General features: G+C 40.9%; 1 protein-coding gene, 1 long non-coding RNA gene and 1 pseudogene across 2 annotated transcripts in view; 2 read left to right on the top strand and 1 right to left on the bottom strand.

Annotated features, from left to right (window-relative positions):
* MED12L (mediator complex subunit 12L) overlaps positions 1-18524 on the bottom strand; it is a 317972-nt gene that overhangs the window by 4939 nt on the left and 294509 nt on the right. The window contains 3 exon segments of the mRNA XM_036017911.1: positions 13206-13292; positions 15912-16068; positions 17682-17911. Coding sequence (XP_035873804.1) covers positions 13206-13292; positions 15912-16068; positions 17682-17911 — 474 coding nt within the window.
* On the top strand, positions 5147-6409 carry LOC114490264 (annotated as a pseudogene).
* On the top strand, positions 11580-12120 carry LOC118498862. Its single transcript, XR_004901350.1, has 2 exons — positions 11580-11738; positions 11771-12120. It is a non-coding gene; the product is annotated as an uncharacterized LOC118498862 (long non-coding RNA).

The following is an 18524-nucleotide window of genomic DNA, read 5'->3' as shown; positions in this document are numbered from 1 at the left end:
ACTCCGCCCTCTCACCTGGAGGAGGAGGAAGGTCGACCTGTAGGCCCGGGTCTGGGCCAGCCTGGCCGGGTGAGGTGCAAGGGCACACACTCTGAGGAGGCATTCACTTCCAGGACCCAGGAAGTGCAGGCACATGAGGCCCCTATGCTCTGGTTCTAGCCATTAAATTGATACAAGAAATTGTGGTGGTAAAAGCAAAATTACTTTTGATTAAAATCATTGCTAGTGCTGATTTACTTTCTTCCTTAACCTTTAAATTTCAGACTGTCATGCTTTTCTTCCCTTTCTTGCTTCCCTTCTCTCCCTCCCCCACTCCTTTCCTCCTGGCTTATTCCTGAGGTAACAGAGAAGCATCCCCATCACCCCATCACATGCATAGCAGCACTGTGACCACTCCCCACCCCTCAGTGTTCTGCCTGCCAGGCTTTCTGGACAGAGGTCAGAGGTTGGAGGTCAGAGGTCACCAGGCAGCCCCCTGGCCTTCTGACTTCTGGATGGGGAGGGGCACACTCTGGAGACTGCAGGGCAGGAGCAGAATGAAGTTGGGAGGGAGCCAAGCGAAGTTTTGTTTTTTTTTGCCAACTTCCTTCAGGATGGGTCTCTGCTGGTGGGACACATCTCCCTGGGACGGCACAGCCCCTGTCAGCGGCCCTCTCCATCCCCTCCCTCCCCTTGCCCCACAGAGCTCAGGGGAGTGATTGCACCCAGCCCCAGGCCCTGCATCATCCCCAGTTTCCCCAACCCTGCCTCTGCCTCTATAGACAGTCTCTTTAGAAACCTCCATGACCCAGTATGACTGACACATGTATTTCTTCCACAGAGATTGCCAATGTGGCAGGAAATAGTCCAGGATTATAGGTTAGGGCTGCCCAATTTAGCCAATAAAATATAGAATACCCAGTTAAATGTCAATTTCAAATAAACAACTAAAATAAAATTTTTTTAGTTCTAGGTATGTCCCAAATATCCCATGGGACAAATTTCACATTTAATGTAAGTATGTCCCATACAATATTTGGAACATAATTCTAGAGTTATTCGTTGTTTACCGAAAATTCAAATTAATTTATCTGGCAACCCTAATTACAGGCATTCTTGGGTTGATGTTGTTAAAGCTGAATATTTGGCACAACACCTGGTTTCAACTGCTTCTCTCTCACTGGACCGTGAGTGGCTTAAGGATAAAGAGCTGGGCTTGTCTACTAAGGTATCCCTAGTGCCAGGCACCCAATGGGTAGGCGCTCAGCAGAAATGAACAGAACGACTACTCTGAAGTGCCTTCACAATTTGCAAACCTTCTTAATAACAAGAAAGGTACACCTGCACCAATGTTGCCATTTTTCTTGATGCACAGAAGGAAAAATAGCAGCTTGCCATTTTTTCCCATTGCCCTAATCAAGAGTGAAAAAGGAAACAAAAATCCTCCTTTCACTGATGTGAAAGTGCTCATGAAATATGAAGCAATTTCTTTTCTATTCAGTGGTTTCTACACTTATTTGGAAATAAAACCTGTTTATTTAACAAAAACGAACATGGTTTTATGTGCCAGGCAGTGTTCTGGACACACCATGTCTACAACAGCCCATCTACCCCTGATATGACAACACCCATCCTCGATCTCTTATACGAGGTCCTGGGGCAGATGTGTTTGGGGATTCAGTACATATATGATTTACTATGAAACATTCATAATATACAAACCATGCAAGGTCTAGGACAGTACTTCATAATCAAACATTTTAAATTTCTGTGGCAAAACACACCAACAGTCATAGCAAGTGAAATAAATAAAAAGAGCTTCATGTTTGTTCAAGGTAGCTTTTGCTCCCAAATTAATCAGGTCCAGTTTAGCTATGCAATGAGTTATACATACAGTTTCCTTTTTCACACGTTTCTGAATTTTGGAATCAAATAATTGTGAACCTTTAATTCTATCCTCCTCAGTTTACAGACTGAGGAAACCGAGGCTCTGAGGGGTTATGTTTCTTGTCCATGATCCCTCTAAGTCTTGGAGCTGGAATTCAGACTCAGCTTCCTGAGTCCAGAGCTCACAATCTTAACCACAATCTAGTGCTATCCTTAACTGGAATGTGAACTTCCAAGTATTAATTTTTCTAGAAATAATCACAGATTCTAAATGGCCAACTGCAAAGATGTCTAAGCTTATCAGCTGATTAAGGTACACAATGCATAAATGTTTAACATTTGTTCCTTCAACAAACAGCTGCCTTCTCTATGTTTATTTAAAGTCTGCTTCAAATAAGAGTAATTCTTAGAATGAAACACTACAGTGACCACCTCAGATTCTTTGTTCTGAGGAGCCAAGGCAGCCACGAGGTGCCCGGGAGGGTGGTGTGTGAGTAGGTGCACAGGAGCGCAGGCCCCCCGAGCGGGTGTGTGTGGGGGAGTGGCGGGTGGTCTGCTAGGTGGCCTGAAGAGATGAAATCCCTGGGAAGACCCCAAGCCTCTGTGGGGGTATCTACAAAGTCAAAACCATTTTCATAACACTAAGAAACTATTTGCTTTTTTCATTCATTCTCTCGGGCTGTACAGTGCAGTTTCCCAGAGGAAACATAATGTAATACTGTAACAAACTGAATTCCTTTTTAACTCAGACATTAAAGAAATTTTTAAAAATGTGAAACAATGTCATTCTTCTCACTAATTTTTTATTTTGATATGTATTTTAGTGCAAGTATTTTTCATAAAAATGTTATTCGTGTTTGTATATGACATTTTTGAATTACCAAATATTCTTCTTATTTTTTAAAAGATTGCATTTATTTATTTTTAGAGAGAGAGGAAGGGAGGGAGGAAGAGAGGGAGAGAGACATCGATGTGTGGTTGCTTCTCATGTGACCCCCACTTGGGAACCGGCCTGCAGCCCAGGCATGTGCCCTGACTGGGAATCGAACTGGCGTCCCTTTGGTTCACAGCCTGAGCTCAATCCACTGAGTTACACAAGCCAGGACCCAAATATTTTTAACATGTTTTAATTTCTAATACCACACAAAAGCTCTTGGGGTCCACAACTTTTGAATGCGAAGGGATCCTGAGGCCAAGTACTTGGAGAGTGCCAGCAGGAGTCTATGGGCTGGATCTGTGCTGTATGCTCAGTTGCAGTGTTTCATGTTTCTCTCAACACCACCTGGCACTAATTTTAACTGGCTTTAATTTGTACATGTATGTGAGCAGGCAAGATACTGCACGTGCAATTTTTTGTGGGTTCTAGAACTCCTCCTCCTCCCAGAGAAAGAGAAGGTGCCACAAACTCCCCACAGAAACCTCACTGCTGAGCATTTCAAAGCAAGTCACTAAACATCTGCAAAAAACTGGACCCTGTCTGTGGCTGTGGAACACAAACCATCAGGGGAAATTTAAAGAATCACCCTCCTAGGTTCCTCCCCAGACTTCCTGAATTAGAATTTCTGGGGCAAATGTGCTGAAAATCTGTATTTTTAAAGTGGTCCTCCCGTATGACCTGATGCTTGGTTAGATTTTGGAATCACCACTGTAGTGAGAGAACTTCATGGTTTCTCCCACCTCTGTGCCTTTGCAGATGTTAAGCTTTTCAGAACACCCTTCCTTCCATTTCGTCTGCCTTTCACACTCCTAAAAAAGAAAAAAAAAAAAAAAAAGACCCAGCCTTCAACAGTGAGTTTAAGTTGTCAGCTACTCCCTCTGGCATATGAAGAGTGAATCACCCTCTTGCATCCTTGGTGCTACAAAGATGCCTCTATAATCAACCACAGTGCAACAGGACAGCTGCCTCTCCCAGCATTTGGGGTTTTGAGCTCCTCAGGGCAGGAGCTGGGCTGTGCTCTCGCCGCAACCACAGGGCAAAGCACAGAACTTGATAATCTCAGTCAGGCGGAACAGGCCAACAAGGCACAGCCACTCCCCAGTAAACAAGTTCTCCACCGAACTAATAAAAATTCATTAAAATGTATTTGTGATGTATTCTGACTGATCCCTAAACGTCTACTTTGACAATACACATTTGTCAAGAACATGACATTTTCCACTCAATCATTACTAAAGGAAAAAATGCATCACTGATTACAGTAGTACTTTCTATTCAATAAATGCCATTCCTTGGGGTTGTCTTTCAGCTGCAGAAGCAGACACTGACTCGTCATAATCAGTGGTAGGGCTGACTCCGTTAGTGACAGACCTGCCTCACAGCTGGCTGATACATCTTGCCTTCTGAACTGTGATTTTCTTTACTTACGGAAAATGTGTGGAGTTTTCCCCCTTCATTGCTATGACATTCAACAAGTCATTCAATGATACTTATCCAGAACCAGGCACTTTTCTGGGTTTAGGGACACAAAAGTGAGTGAAACACTGTCCCTGTCTCCTGATGGCTAAGAGGTTCTTGCTTGAGCACACTATTGGTGAACAAAAGAACAAAGCACCAAGGCAACATTTATTTCAGACCTAATCTGGCCAACAGGCAGAGCCCAGACAGTTTGAGGGATCTCTGATGAACAGCACACAACCCTTCCTGGGTACCAGCTTCAGTAGAACGGACTGCAGCACTTGCTGGGCCGCTGCACGCGGGCCAGGCAGAAACACATGTGCTACCAGCACCCCTCATAGAGTACCCACAGCCGGTGGATTTTAGAGTATTTACTATGCATTTATTTGCAAGTTAACTAGCAACTTGCATGCAGTCATTTTTTTTGATCTGCACATCATTGACTTTTTAGTTAAAAAAATATATATCTCAAATGTATCTGTCCTGTTAACACAAATCTCTCAAGAATATCTTCTCTAGCTTCTTTCTACAAATATTACATCTCCTTTTCCTCCAAAGAAGAATCCAAATTCAAGCAAAGGAATTTCCTTCCTTTAGTGGTTCACTAAACTTCTCCAGAGCTGGTTTCTTTCATTTTAAAAGGAGAATTATACCAGCTAAATTCCAGAGGCATTCTAAACAATTCCTCGGTTTCTCTGAATAAAACACAAGAATTTTTTAGAGGAAGACCAAATGACAATTTCACATGTGATCTCTGACTGAAAGCTAACACAACTGTTTAGGTAACTAACTGTTGCTGTGCTGTTACAAATCTCTTCATAAGGCATGGATGTAGTGTAATATGATACTGACACAAGGATGAGTCAGTTCAGAATGCCGACTGTTTTTCCTTTTTTCTGGCTGGAACCATGGAGGGTACAGCTGAGTAGAGGAAGGAAGTTCCAGCTGTGCCAGAAACCCTTAAGAAAAAGCGAAGGAATTTTGCAAAGCTGAAGATCAAGCACCTAAAAAGGAGTTTGCACAGAGATGCTATGAAAGGCAAGCAGGAAGCTTATCCATGAAAAAGCTAAGTACCATCACAAGGAATGTAGGCAGATGTACAGAGCTGAGATTTGAATGGCTGGGATGGCAAGAAAATTTGGCAACTTCTATGTACCTGCAGAACCCAAATTGGCATTTGTCATCAGGATCAGAGGTATCGATGGTCTGAGCCCAAAGGTCCGAAAGGTGCTGCAGTTTCTTCACCTTCACCAGGCCTTCATGGCACCTTCATTAAGCTCAGTAAAGTTTTGATTAACATGCTGAGCACTGGAACCACATATTGCTCGGGGGTACCCAAACCTGAAGTCAGTAAAGGAACTGATCTACAAGCGTGCTTACGGCAAAATCAATACAAAACGAACTGCCCTGACAGCGCACTGATTGCTCTATCTCGGTAAATATGGCATCGTCTGCATGGAGGGTTTGATTCATGAGATCGATACTGTCGGAAAATGCTTCAAAGAAGCAAACAACTTCCTGTGGCCCTTCAAGTCATCCTCTCCATGAGGTGGAATGAAGAAAAAGACCACTCATTTGGGAGAAGGTGGAGATGCTGGTTAGCAGGGAGGACCAGATCAACAGGTTTATTAGAAGGATGAACTAAGGTTTCCACCACAGTTATTTTTGTAATCTGGTCAGTTAATAAACAGTGGCTGCTTTAAAACGGGGGTTGGCGGGGGGAGCCAACATTTCAAAGTTTTCTGTTAGCACAGCTTCCAGGTCATACACCTGGGAAACCAGAGTTTAAGATGAAAAAAATGACACATCAGGATGGGGTAAACATTACTTTCTGAAAAGCTGGAAGCAGCTTTAAAGAAAATCATGGCCTGTGAACATATTTAGTTAAGAGTTAATTTAATCATATTAACTCGCAAGTGTTCAAGTATCTTTCAAGTCAAGAACTATAATTTAGGCCCTGACTAAAGAGGCCAAATATAATTTTCCAGCAAAGGCACCTCTGGCTCTTTCCAGATGCTCTTCTTTTGCAGAAGAGTGACTTGAGTAAGCAAATGACCGCACGGGCACTGATATTAAGCCAACATTAGATTTAATTTGTAAGCACGAGCTTTTCTTACACTTCCTTACCTTTCACAGAAAAGCTCTATTTTCTGATGAGGCTGCTTGAAGAAGTGCCTATTTCTGTTCTGTTAGTTTTGACTTCTAGGTACCCTATTTTAATTTTTTTAAGCCCTTGCCGGAGGATATGTTTATTGATTTTAGAGAAACGGAGGGAGGGAGAGAGGGAGGAGGAGAGAAACATTGATATGAGAGAGAAACATTGATAGGTTGCCTCCCATTCGTACCCCAACCAGGGATCAAACCCACAACCTAGGTATGTGCCCCAACTGGGGATCAGAACCTCAACCTTTCGGTGTACAGGACAGCTCCCCAACCAACCAAATGACCTACCTAGCTAGGGCTCCTAGGTACACTTTTTATATCAGTGACCAGCCTGCCTATGTGGGTGCTGACAGTCATTGTCCCACATGTCCCAGCTTGTCAACAAGGGAGCAGACTGATAAGGGAATAGTCAACATGCAGTGAACAAACCCGACTGCCTTTCAAGGTTATCACATTTGACCTCCCCATCAAGGCGTCCCAGACTTCTCATATTCTTCTTGACCTGTTATGAGTTGAATTACGTTCCTCACACACGACAGGACGGCATCCTAATCCTTAGTACCTCAAAATGTGCCCGTATTTGGAGATAGGATCTTTATAGAGGTAATCAAGTAAAATGAGGTCATTAGGGTAGGACCTGATCCAATGTGACAGGTGTCCTTATAAAAAGCAGAAATTTCAGCACAAACACATTTATAGTGAACACACCATGAGAAGATGAAGGCAGAGATCAGGGTGATAATTCTGTAATGCCCAAGACTGTCAGTAAACAAATCACAAGGTGCTAGAGGAGTGGCATGGAACACATTTCTCTCTCACAACCATCAAAAGGAACCAATTCTGCTGGCACCTTGGTCTTAGACTTCCAGAACTGTGAGGTAATACATTTCTACTGCTTAAGCCACTGTGAATTTGGTACTTTGTTACGCAACCTTAGCAAACTAATCCAACCTCTCTAGCTCTTCTATTATTCTCCATTTTTGGAGCTGTTCTAAGTCCTCTGGTTGCAGAAGGCATACTTGGCACTTCATCAGCGTGTTCCGTAACCCCTGGCCAAGGGCTGGCCTCCACTGTACACACTGAACAAGCACTGGTTGAATTAGATTGTGAATGGCACCAGATAGTGGTAGGGAAAGTCATGGGCAGGCGGTGGCTGTGGTGCCACTACCACTTCTCCCCAGAGACTGTGTGACTCAGAACCCCAAATGAATCAGAGCTGGCTTCTCTTTGATGGCCAGCTTCCTGCTCTGTCTCTAGCAGAAGAGAGACATAAAAACAAAGAGCACCAATTGGCCCATAACAAGAATTGGATTTGCTGGAGATATTCAATAAATTAAATATATTTATAAGGCATATAATAAATCTTAGTGGAACTGAAAAGGAAAAACAAAAAGATAATATAAAATTTTTCTCAACATTGCTGAGTCTTTGTGCTATTGCTGTTCTAAAAATATATAGAAATAACTTTTTTCTTATATTTCTATTTTCTTTTCTTGTAAGAACACACAAACACAAATAAGAGGAATAGAACACATATGGAAATATCCCTAGAAGTACTATTTTTGAAATTGGGAACAATCTAAATGTTCAACAGCAAATGGGCTGGCCCAGCATTTAGCAGCAGAATGATACCATGGCCCGCTGTCGCGGCTACTGAAAATGACAAACATGTGGACTATATCAATAAACTTAAAAGTATATGTAAAGAAGTGTGCTAAATAAAAGTGTGCTTTAAAAAGAAGGAAGTAAAAATTGGTAGTTACAAAATAGTCATGAGATATATAAAGTACAGCACAGGGAATGCAGTCAGTACTACTGTAATAACTGTGTATGGTGCAAGGTGGGTACAACTTATCAGGGGATCACTTTGTAAATTTATATAAGTTCTTACCACTATTCTGTATACCTGAAACTAATATGAAATAATACTGAATGTCAACTGCAATTGACAAGTAAAAAAAAAAAAGATCTGGTTTGCCCACTTTGTCCAAATGACTCTGAACTGGGTTTTCCAAGGGCAACCACCCTGCCCTAGTCAGCCCAGTCACGGTAAGCCAGGCTGTCGGCCAGCCACCTGTCCATCTGTACTGAAGGGAACAGGAGTTTCGGCGACCTGAAGCTGCCCTTTGGGGATATTGATTTTCAGCAATTTATTAAGAAACAAAACCCAGAAGGAACCTTTGACCCTCCTCTCTTTTCTGCCCAAGAGATTTACGCAGAGAAACCTGCTTCAGGGAGGATATCTTAGGCTGCTGCCTTAGTGTAATTTAAGTTTGGCACACAAGAGGGCTTCGGGCTGGGGCCTGTTAGCTGTGTCCCACTGTTTCTGAGTTGCCTAGCAAGGATTTTCTTGCCATGTACGTTCCCCTCTTCCTCACCTACATGTAAATCCCCATTCTCACTTCTGAAGTCCAGCACCCTGTACCTCCCTTCGCTCCTTTGTCCAAAATGTCCTATTTCCCAATACTGCCTCACTGTCTTTTGAATATCATGCTTATGTGAATTCCCCATGCATGTGTATTAAAACTTCATTTTCTCCTGTTGAAAAACAAACAAGTGCCTTAAAAATTAATTATACTAATGTAAAAACCAAGATCATTGACATCCTTGTAAAATTCTAATTCTAAAATTATCTGAAATGTACCACTCTGAGTGATACTTTAAATTTCCTAGCCCATTCTTGGACTTAGAACATGTATAGTATTTATTTTTGCCTTTGTGAAAATAATTGCTGTCTAAAACAATATGCTGGGGCTCAAAATAAGTCACAGGACTCTGCAGGGTAGCTTTTAAGGAAACTTCAGCTTTAAAAAGAAGCCGTATAAAGCCTACTGTGGATTTTACTACCCAGTAAGATGGCTGGAATGGAATTTTTGGACACAGTGGGGAGAAATCATGTGCTACATTCTGACAGGCCTGCTCAACACCTGGGGTAGACATGGTTTAAGCCAGTGAGTGAAAACTTACTGTACTAAAAAAGCTTCAACACTGTCTTAGAAGTCAAAATCAATTAAGTCTGATATGTATTCTTCACATATAAGAAATTAAATATTTATGAAACTATTAGATGAGTAAACTTCCTTTAATTAAATGTGCTTTAATTCTAGTATAACATGGAAATTGAGTCTCCTCTCAATTCTGCATAAACTGATTCTCTGCTTCAAATTCTAATTAAATGTTTAAAGACTCATCCTCCCCAGCTCTGTAAAACTTGGTGATAGAATCAAATTTTTATTTTTTTAACCTTTCCAAAACAACTATTATATTTTAGGTACTTAATATTCACATGTGTTTTTGTAGCATGACTCTCTAAGAATAAAACTGATTTTATACTCTTAATATTTTATATATTTCCCACACATTATAAACAAAGTAAAATAATGTTTAATAATCAGTGGATAAAAGGCCAAAGAGAAAGACTAATGAAGAAACTGTTAGTGCCTGCTTAATTGCAGATATCAATCCAAGGTTTTTGTTAAAATTGTTAACTATTTTATAGGAACATGAACCTACAAATTAAAGTTAAAATTTTTGAAAAGTAAAATTCTTAGGATGGTAGTTATGTATCTGTGAGACTTAACAGACTTTAAATATGTAAAAATACATGTTTTAAATGTAAATAAATTTAATTATACATGTTAAATGTATATATAAACTTTACTTGGAGCCACTATATGTTCATACTTCATATGTGAGATATTTATTTACATATATAAATCAAAGGTATAAAAAACAGCTAAAATTTACAATATATACTGTATATACTCAAAAGCAATAAAATCAGTCCTACATGTAATGTTTGTGTTTTTGGTTAAAGAAAATTAAAGAAAGATATTATGTAACCATTTCCTTATTAGCAGTGGCTAGCCACTTAAGAAAGTTATAATTCTCAAATTAATGAATACCTTATGTTGTTAGTCAAGTATTCACTTATGAATTTGCATTAAATCTCTGAAAAGGTACAGTTATATATCTATCTCCCCCAGCTCTTTACATAATCTGTGCTGCTAACACGAACATTACAGCAAAACAAGACTTTGTTTTAAATTAGAAAGAAAAAAAGGCTAAGGATTTGCCAAGTCACCATTAAATATCCAAAACAGTCAGCCTGACAAACTTTGTATTTCTTGTCTTTTGTCAAAATACCACTAGAACGTTTTGCTGTGTGCAGAAACAAAAGATAAAGGCTACTTAAGCTTTTGTACCACCTCCTATACTAATATACCTAGTGGAAAGTTGATTATTAAATTGCCAAGTTCAATCTAATTGAAGCCATATATGACTCCAGAATCCTGAGTAAAGTTAGAGGAAGAATTTAAAATATTCTCAGTAGTTTCCCATCTTAAATGCAAAAAGTCAAATGTTGGGCTTCAGGAAAAAAAAGTTAGTAAATCATCCTTTCTCCCTTGTCATATAAAAACAGATTTAGGCAAGAATAATTTATGCTAACATTGGAGGGTGAAGTCTAATGATGAAAAGATGAATTAGATTATATGAAACATCCCCATGAATTACTTGTTAATTGCAAAAGTAAAATCAATAAATTTACAGTGAAGAAACTGTTCGATCACCTACACAAAGGGCAGTATCACCAGTAATGTCTGCCTTAATGTGATACACTGAGAAACAGACAATGTGACCTCTGTGACATTCCTGCCAAATGTATAATCTGAATCTGATCATGAGAAAACAGACAAATCAAACTGACTACCGTATTTTTAGGACCATAAGATGCACCTAGGTTTTAGAGGAGGAAAATAGGAAAAAACATTTTGAAGTAAACAATGTGGTAAAATATTTAATAACCTGTGACCCCGCTCCACCGCCACTGCCGCCCCCACCCCGCCCCACAGCGAGCCAGGTAAGCTACATTTGGACTATAAGACACACCCCTCTTTCCCCCCAACTTTGGAAAACAATGTGTCTTACAGTTCGAAAAATATGGTAGCATTCTACAAAATCCTAGGCACCTCAAAAAAATTTAATGTAATGTAATGTTATGAGGACAAAATAAAAATAAAGCTGCAAGATGACAGGTAACATGCATAAAAGCCAAATGCAAAGTGTGACCCTGGACCAGTGAAAAATCTGTAATAAAGGACATTGGTGGTATTACTGGTCCAAATTGGCACAATTTGCAAAAATGTATAGATGGTAGTTTTCCATTAATGTTACTGATTTATTAATTTTGACTGTATCAAGTTTTTGTAAGAGGATATCCTTGTTGCTGAAAAAACATACAAGTATTTAGAGTAAAGGGGCATGAGCCTACAACTACTCAAGTGTACAGATCAGGAAAAAAGTGTGTGTGTGTGTGTGTGTGTGTGTGTGTGTGTGTGTGTGTAGGTGTAGAGACAGAGAAGAATAAACCAAATGTGGCAAAATGTTAATAATTAGTGAACCTGGGTGAATCATTTACAGCAACACTTTGTATTATCCTTGCAACTCTTCTGTTAGTTTGAAATTATTACAAAATGCAAAGTTAAATCTTGTTCTTAGGAGAGATGTTAGAGTCAGCTAGCAATACCCCACCCAAAGGACTCCTTTCCACGTTTGTAAGGAGCATCAGCCGATCCCTGCTAATACACCCGTGCTGGTAAAGAAAGCAGACAGTCTGTGAATGTTTACATACCGCTCTACTCAGAAAGGATTTTGAAGGTGGATTGCAGTAAAAGTCATAGACACATTTAAAAAAATCAGAGCAAAAAACCCCAACACATACCAACAAAACCTCCAGATTCTTTAAAAATGGAGAGCACACCAACCAAGGCGGAGGCTTGTCAAATGCAGACAGAATGTGCCATTCCGGCTGGCCATGTTCCCTCAGCAGTCCTACCCGGGCATCATCAGACCTGTACCACCCAACTCTACTCTGCTCCCTCCTAATGCACTACAGCCCTGGCCATGCTGCTCCTTCTTCATTACCAGTTGTGAACCCCTCCACATTCAAATCCTGCCTTGAAAAGAGACACCAGTGTCAGCTGTACAGTAGCCGGCTCCCCTTAGGCAGTACTCCGCACGCAGCTCATGATGCTGAGTTACCTTCAGAGTAAGTACTTACTTTTACAATAAGCTCTTTTTTCCCAATTTTCACTTATTTCCAATATGTAGCAAGTGATGTGACCATTGATAGTAGTGATAAAGCGTTCCTCTTTAGAATATACTTAAGTAAATAGAAAAAGAGGCAATAGTGCGTCGAGAAAACAGCAGGGCACAGCACCCTCGGAAAGGAAGGCTGTTGTAAACGGCTGATGCTCTCAGGCGGTCACTGATGCTATGGTTCACAAAGCTGGGGGAATCAGCTACACAGCTACAAATTACTGTGCAATTCTTGCAGCGAATGCTAACTGGCTGAAATCAGTATTTCTCTTACATTGGTCAAGACAGTATTTTAGAAAGCACTCTCATACTTTTTTGAGATTATAGTAAAAATTCAAAGAAAGATAATCTTCTAAACATATATGTAGTAACTTATATTAATATTGCTTAGAAAAAGTATTTGTGAATATACATATTTTAGTCGATTGAGATGTCTGGAAAAATTTGAAGACAAAAAATGATACAACCTACTGACCCCCAAATAGTTATGTAGAGCTTTCTAAGAAAACCAATATACTGACTATACCACCAATGCAATCCCACTCTAGTAAAAATCTGGGAAAATTGCTAGGGTAGATTTAGGCTATTTTAACTTTTGACAATATTAGGAGACACGAAAGAGCAAACAGACTTTAAAGGAAATGCCCACGCGTCTGACCCCGAAGCACCAGGCCTTACTTACCAAAGGCTGCTGGGGCTGCATCGCTTGTAGGCCTAGGGTCTGGCTCTGGGGCTGCGAGGAGGGCGGGGGCTGTGGGGGCTGCTGCATCTAGGAAGAAAGAAAAAGGGTTACATACTTAAACAGAGGGGCTTAATATTCCAATCTCCTCTTCTCATATGCTTTTTATTTAAGTATGTTGTTGCAACAAAAATAACATCCATGTGCCTCCACCCTTGCTGCCTGGCCACTGTTCCTCTTTCAAGGGTGACCTAAATCTGCTGGTCGATGGAGCCTCTGGGACCGCTCCAACCCCCAGACCCTCTTCCTTCGGTAGTCGCAGCGCTGTCTGCCTGCCTTGCACTGTCCCAGGACAGCCCCTGCGCTTACTGTGAACCCGCTCCATGTCATCTGCCTCACCTCTATTTCATCCTGCCTTATACTACCAGGTGAGGCAAGGACGGCTCCATAGTTGTCCTTTCTTTCCCTATGGTATCTGAGTGGACTTTTGAAGATTAGTTTGTTTTTCTTTTAACGAAGATGAAGATGAAAATGAAGACAGAGAAGGAGAATGAGGAAACAGAGAAGGAGTTGTTCTTGAAGATTATATTTTTTTTTTAAAAAAAAGGAAGTCAAAGATGTGGGAAGTTCTGGCATAAATTACGAGAATAAAATCATAACTTGTGTCTGTGACAAAGCTGGCTCAAATACACTAACTCTTGGAAAACACTTCTAAGCCGGAGAAGAAACACAGAGGATGCAGAGGAAAGTATGAATAGGTGGTTTGTCTCAATGACCTTTCAAGTTCCCTCCACGAAAAACACTTCATCTTGATGATGACAGCACCAGACTTCTTTTCCTCTTTTGCATTTTCCAACTTGTTTTGTATACTAGTTGTCAATTTATTTGTCTTCTTTAGGGCAAGGTAATAAATGAGTGACTATGCCAGATGGCATTTCCCACTAAGCCACAGTGCTCACGGATGTGGAAGCCAGCAGAGGTCTGGACGGCCTCTCCCAGTGTGAACAGTGCTGCCTGGGTGGAAACACAGTGATCACAAGGTGGGGCCAACTTTCCATTTCGCTCTCCGTAACTTCTTCCAGGAAAAGTCAACCCAACTTCATAATTATTAATTGATTACATATCACTAGAAAAGGAGTAAGTGTGATTCTAAACCAAATCACTTCTTTATCCCTAGGGAATGTGGCTTTTAAAAAAATGTATTTATTGATTTGAGAGAGGGAGAGAGGAAGGGGGGAGAGAGAGAAGAGAGAGAGAGAGAGAGAGAGAGAGAGAGAGAGAGAGATTTGTTATTCTGTTTATTTATGCATTCATTGGTTGCTTCTTGTATGTGTCCTGACTGGGGCTCATACCTGCAATTGTGGCATATTGGGACAATGCTCTAACCAAATGAACAACAGAACCAGAGCCAAGAATGCATTGTTAATGAGAAAAATTACTAGAAAGGCATATTATGCTAAATTGGGGTAAAAATGCATATTAATCAATATGGAAGGTTTTCAAAATTTGTAGCCTTAAAAAACACCAACATAAGATAGAAAGCTGTAAATAAAGAAATAATGTAATAACTTTCCTCAGTGATTTGAAACTGTGAAATTTCAAAGTGGAAGAAAACGTAAGTATTAGTTCTGGGTTAAGCCATGCAAGTTCCCTCCCTCCCCATGCAGGTTATTCCTCACCGACCTCACACCAAGAGAACAGCCCTAGGTAGGTCCTCCTTTTTTTCCTTTCTTAGTAAACATAAAATGACAGTGCATCTCAAGTTGGATTGTTGGTAAGATTAGGGTACACTGTAGAGCAAGATGTCAAACTCATTTTCACAGGGGACCACATCAGCCTCATGGTTGCCTTCAAAGGGTCGAACATAATTTTAGGACTGTGTAAATGTGACCGTTCCTTAACAGTTAAGCAAGAGCTTGGTGCTGCCACCGGTTTGAAACAAGGTGCCAGGCGGGATAAAACAAGGTGAAGGGCCGGATTTGGCCTGCGGGCCTTGTGTTTGCCACATGTGCTCTAGAGACTCATCAGGCAATATCTAATCCAGTAGTATAGGACCAACTTATGCATAATGAAGACAAATGGATGCTGGATAGTAAACATAATATAGCCTTTATTTCTTAAATGAGGAAGTTAGAAGCAAGAATGTATCATGGGGATGAACACTTTAAGAGATGCAGCATTTATTTCAAATAATGAAAGAATAGCTTTCTGGAGTCTAACAGAGTCAAGGTGAAACATCCCTGAGATAATTCTACTTATATAACACCAACTTCATGGCTAATCAGACCAGAGGTGCTAAAGAAATTTTTTGGATTAAAGGCTCCTCTAGAAGCCTTATAAAAGCTCTGGAAAGTTTTTTTTCCTTTTCTTTAAACAATATAAGAAATTTTGCGTTCAAATTGCCTGGCCTCTCGTTAAACAATGACTGGCTAAGTGTGGCTTACACTAGCAAAAGAAAGCCATCCAGCTACCTTGAACCTTAATGAAAGGGGAAGGATGCTCTGTAAAATGTACCCACTGCCTGTGACCAGGTAGGGGCACAGAGAAAGGAACACCCTGGACAAGCTGAAACTAAGTAACACCACTTTAGGTCCCACTGACACACACACGGGGTTCCTTGGAACTTGGCAATTAAAGTCTGAAGTGCCTGTTCCTTCTCGTGACTGCTGAGGACCCAGCATGTATTGACCTCACCTACCAAACCCGTACCTGGAGAAGCCTCTGCTGCTGTCGCACCTGCGGCTGTCTGGGCCTCATGGGGTCCTGAGGCAGTGGCACTGAGGGAAGGTTTGGATGTGCAGACGTCAGCACTGCATCGATTCCTCCACCCATCAGAGGGCTTTGCTGAAGGGACTGATGATTCAGCCTGGCAAGAATAACGCAGCTTGTTTCAGGCCCAAGCATACACTCACATTTTTATCAGCGCCACCAGCAAGCACATCACACACGTTCACAGAGAAAGGACTAGTTCAACAATTACTTGTACAATTCAAATGTCACGAAGGCCAGTGGTTAAGATAATCTAGACCCCCCCAGATACACAGGATCACTTGAAAAAGAAAAAGCATGCTTACTACTTAAGGGAGAAATGCAATCATGTATAAATTACTTTTAAAAAATTAATAGCTTTCAACAGGAAGTGACATTAATTGAGCATTTATTCTAGAGTAGGTATTGTGGTCAAAGAGTGGAAAGTGTTATTTTACTGACTTCCCACAGCAGCCTTCTGAGGTCAGTAGTTTTGTTATCCCCACTTCAAAACTGAGAAAACAGACCTAGAGAATAACTCACCAAAGAAATTCAGACAGCAAAAGGCACAGGTGGAATTTAAATCCAGAACTTTGGGGCTTTAAAGTTTAAATTCTTAGGCAATATGCAATGCTGTCATTTATTAGAAAAACAATAAGTGTAATGTGTATTTTCCCATTTTATTTTCCGAACTGTGCTACCATCAACGCTGCCAACTGTCCAAACGGCAATTAATTGGAACTGACGTGCAGCCATTGATGATCCACAGAGCTAAGCTGCTACCTGCCGTTGCACAAAATTTTGTGCAAAACTTATTTTTCTAGATCCGTGCAATCCCATATAACTTTCTATGATGACCAACACATTCTATAGCTGTGCTGTCCACCAGCCACTGGCCACCAGGACTAAGTACATAATTTTGAGTCTCAGTGTAAAATAAAACTGCAAGGCTTCCAGATAGAAAACTAGAATTTCAAGAGGGTGACAGAAGAGTATTAAATCGAGCATGGGTCCCTCTACGCATGGCGATCTGTGTGACTGCACTGGCCCCGCATCTTCCAGGCTGACCCTGCTGGCTTTACTTGTGGCTCCTGGCCACTTGGAATGTGACTCGTGTAACTGAGGACCACAGTGTTTAATTTAACTTGAATTTGTCTAAACTGAAATAGCCACATGTGGCTGGTGGCTCCTACAAGGTACAATGAAGTTACATGCTATGTCTAAGGGATCTGATTAAAGCAAGAACTAAATGACAGCCTTTCACAATCCTGCTTTGCCAACCATCCCTGGAGTGGAAAAAGTAAACATTAAGATTTTATAAAAGTCTTGTAGGCACCGTGTACACTGAGTATTTCAATCACAGAATTTATGGCTCTGATCAACATGTTCTAGGGCAGCATTTCAAATGATAATCAATGTTGTTATTTTCTTTTAAATTTAGGTATATTTAGCAAACAAAATACCTTTTTAAAAGAGGGGAAAAGAAAGAACTCTAGAGCTAACACAGTGGTATCATCTGTTATACCCATGTTATGGGAGATGTGGATCAAAACATAGGGGTCTTGAATGAAATAAACGAGATGGGCCACTGCTTATTTTGAACTTCTGAGTGCTCATACAAATAAGATGACATAATACAAATATGCAAGTTCATAAAAAACAATATAAAGTGCTGTGCCCTTGAAGAAGCATAACAAAGAACTGTGCCCACTACTGCCGCCACTGTGTCACCTCTGAGAGCCAGTCAAAGGCTGCAGGTACGGCGACGCCTGTTGCTGGACATAGCCACTCGGTGGCTGCTGCATCTGTCTGAGTCTCTCCATCAGCGCAGGGTTGGAGTGTGCGGCTGGATAGGTTCTGGAGTTATAGCTGGGAGACAGGACCATGCTGCCAGCCTGCTGCTGTGGGCTCTGCTGCAAAGGCATCTGTGTTCCGTACATTGTATAGCCCTGGGGCATGGTCTGCAGGCAGGCACAAGGAACAAAGTCAGTGTCTTAATTTACCACCCGCTTTCCTGTTGCTAAGATGCTGATATATGCAGATAAACAAACCCAGGAGGAGTCTCCTCAAATCCACTATTCTCAAATGTTCTTATGACTCAAAATATGGAGAGGACTGTCATGGAGGCAGACAGGCCAACCAGAAAGCTAAAGAATGAACTAGTCATATAATGATTTATCAGAAAATGCAACTTAAGAAAAAGAAGAGAAGAGAAAAAGAACCCTCATTTGGTTAAGAGATTAGTGTTAAGGTCAGTTGCTCGTTTTGAAGGGAGAGCGTGTTTCCTTGCAGACGACCATCCATAGCTTTCATGCACAGTCAGCGTCGGTGTTCAACGGATCCTGAGCATCATTAATGTCATTTCCAAAATTACCCAGGAAAACTACCCCCGCTCATGTAAATAAAAATAATGGCATACCCTTTCCTGGGATGTGACTATACCTCCTTGAATCTGATCAGTGTGTCTTTGGTAACTAACCAGTTATTAAAAACAAGCCAACACACAATTAATACCTTTACCAGAATAAGGATGGACCTGAAGACTATTCAGCACCCTCTAGTCCTGGTTGGGCT

The sequence above is a fragment of the Phyllostomus discolor genome, chromosome 2, assembly GCF_004126475.2.
Source record: "Phyllostomus discolor isolate MPI-MPIP mPhyDis1 chromosome 2, mPhyDis1.pri.v3, whole genome shotgun sequence".
In the NCBI taxonomy this organism is placed as follows: Eukaryota; Metazoa; Chordata; class Mammalia; order Chiroptera; family Phyllostomidae; genus Phyllostomus; species Phyllostomus discolor.
The sequence above is the reverse complement of the archived record's forward strand: the minus strand, read 5'-3'. Positions and strand labels throughout refer to the sequence as shown.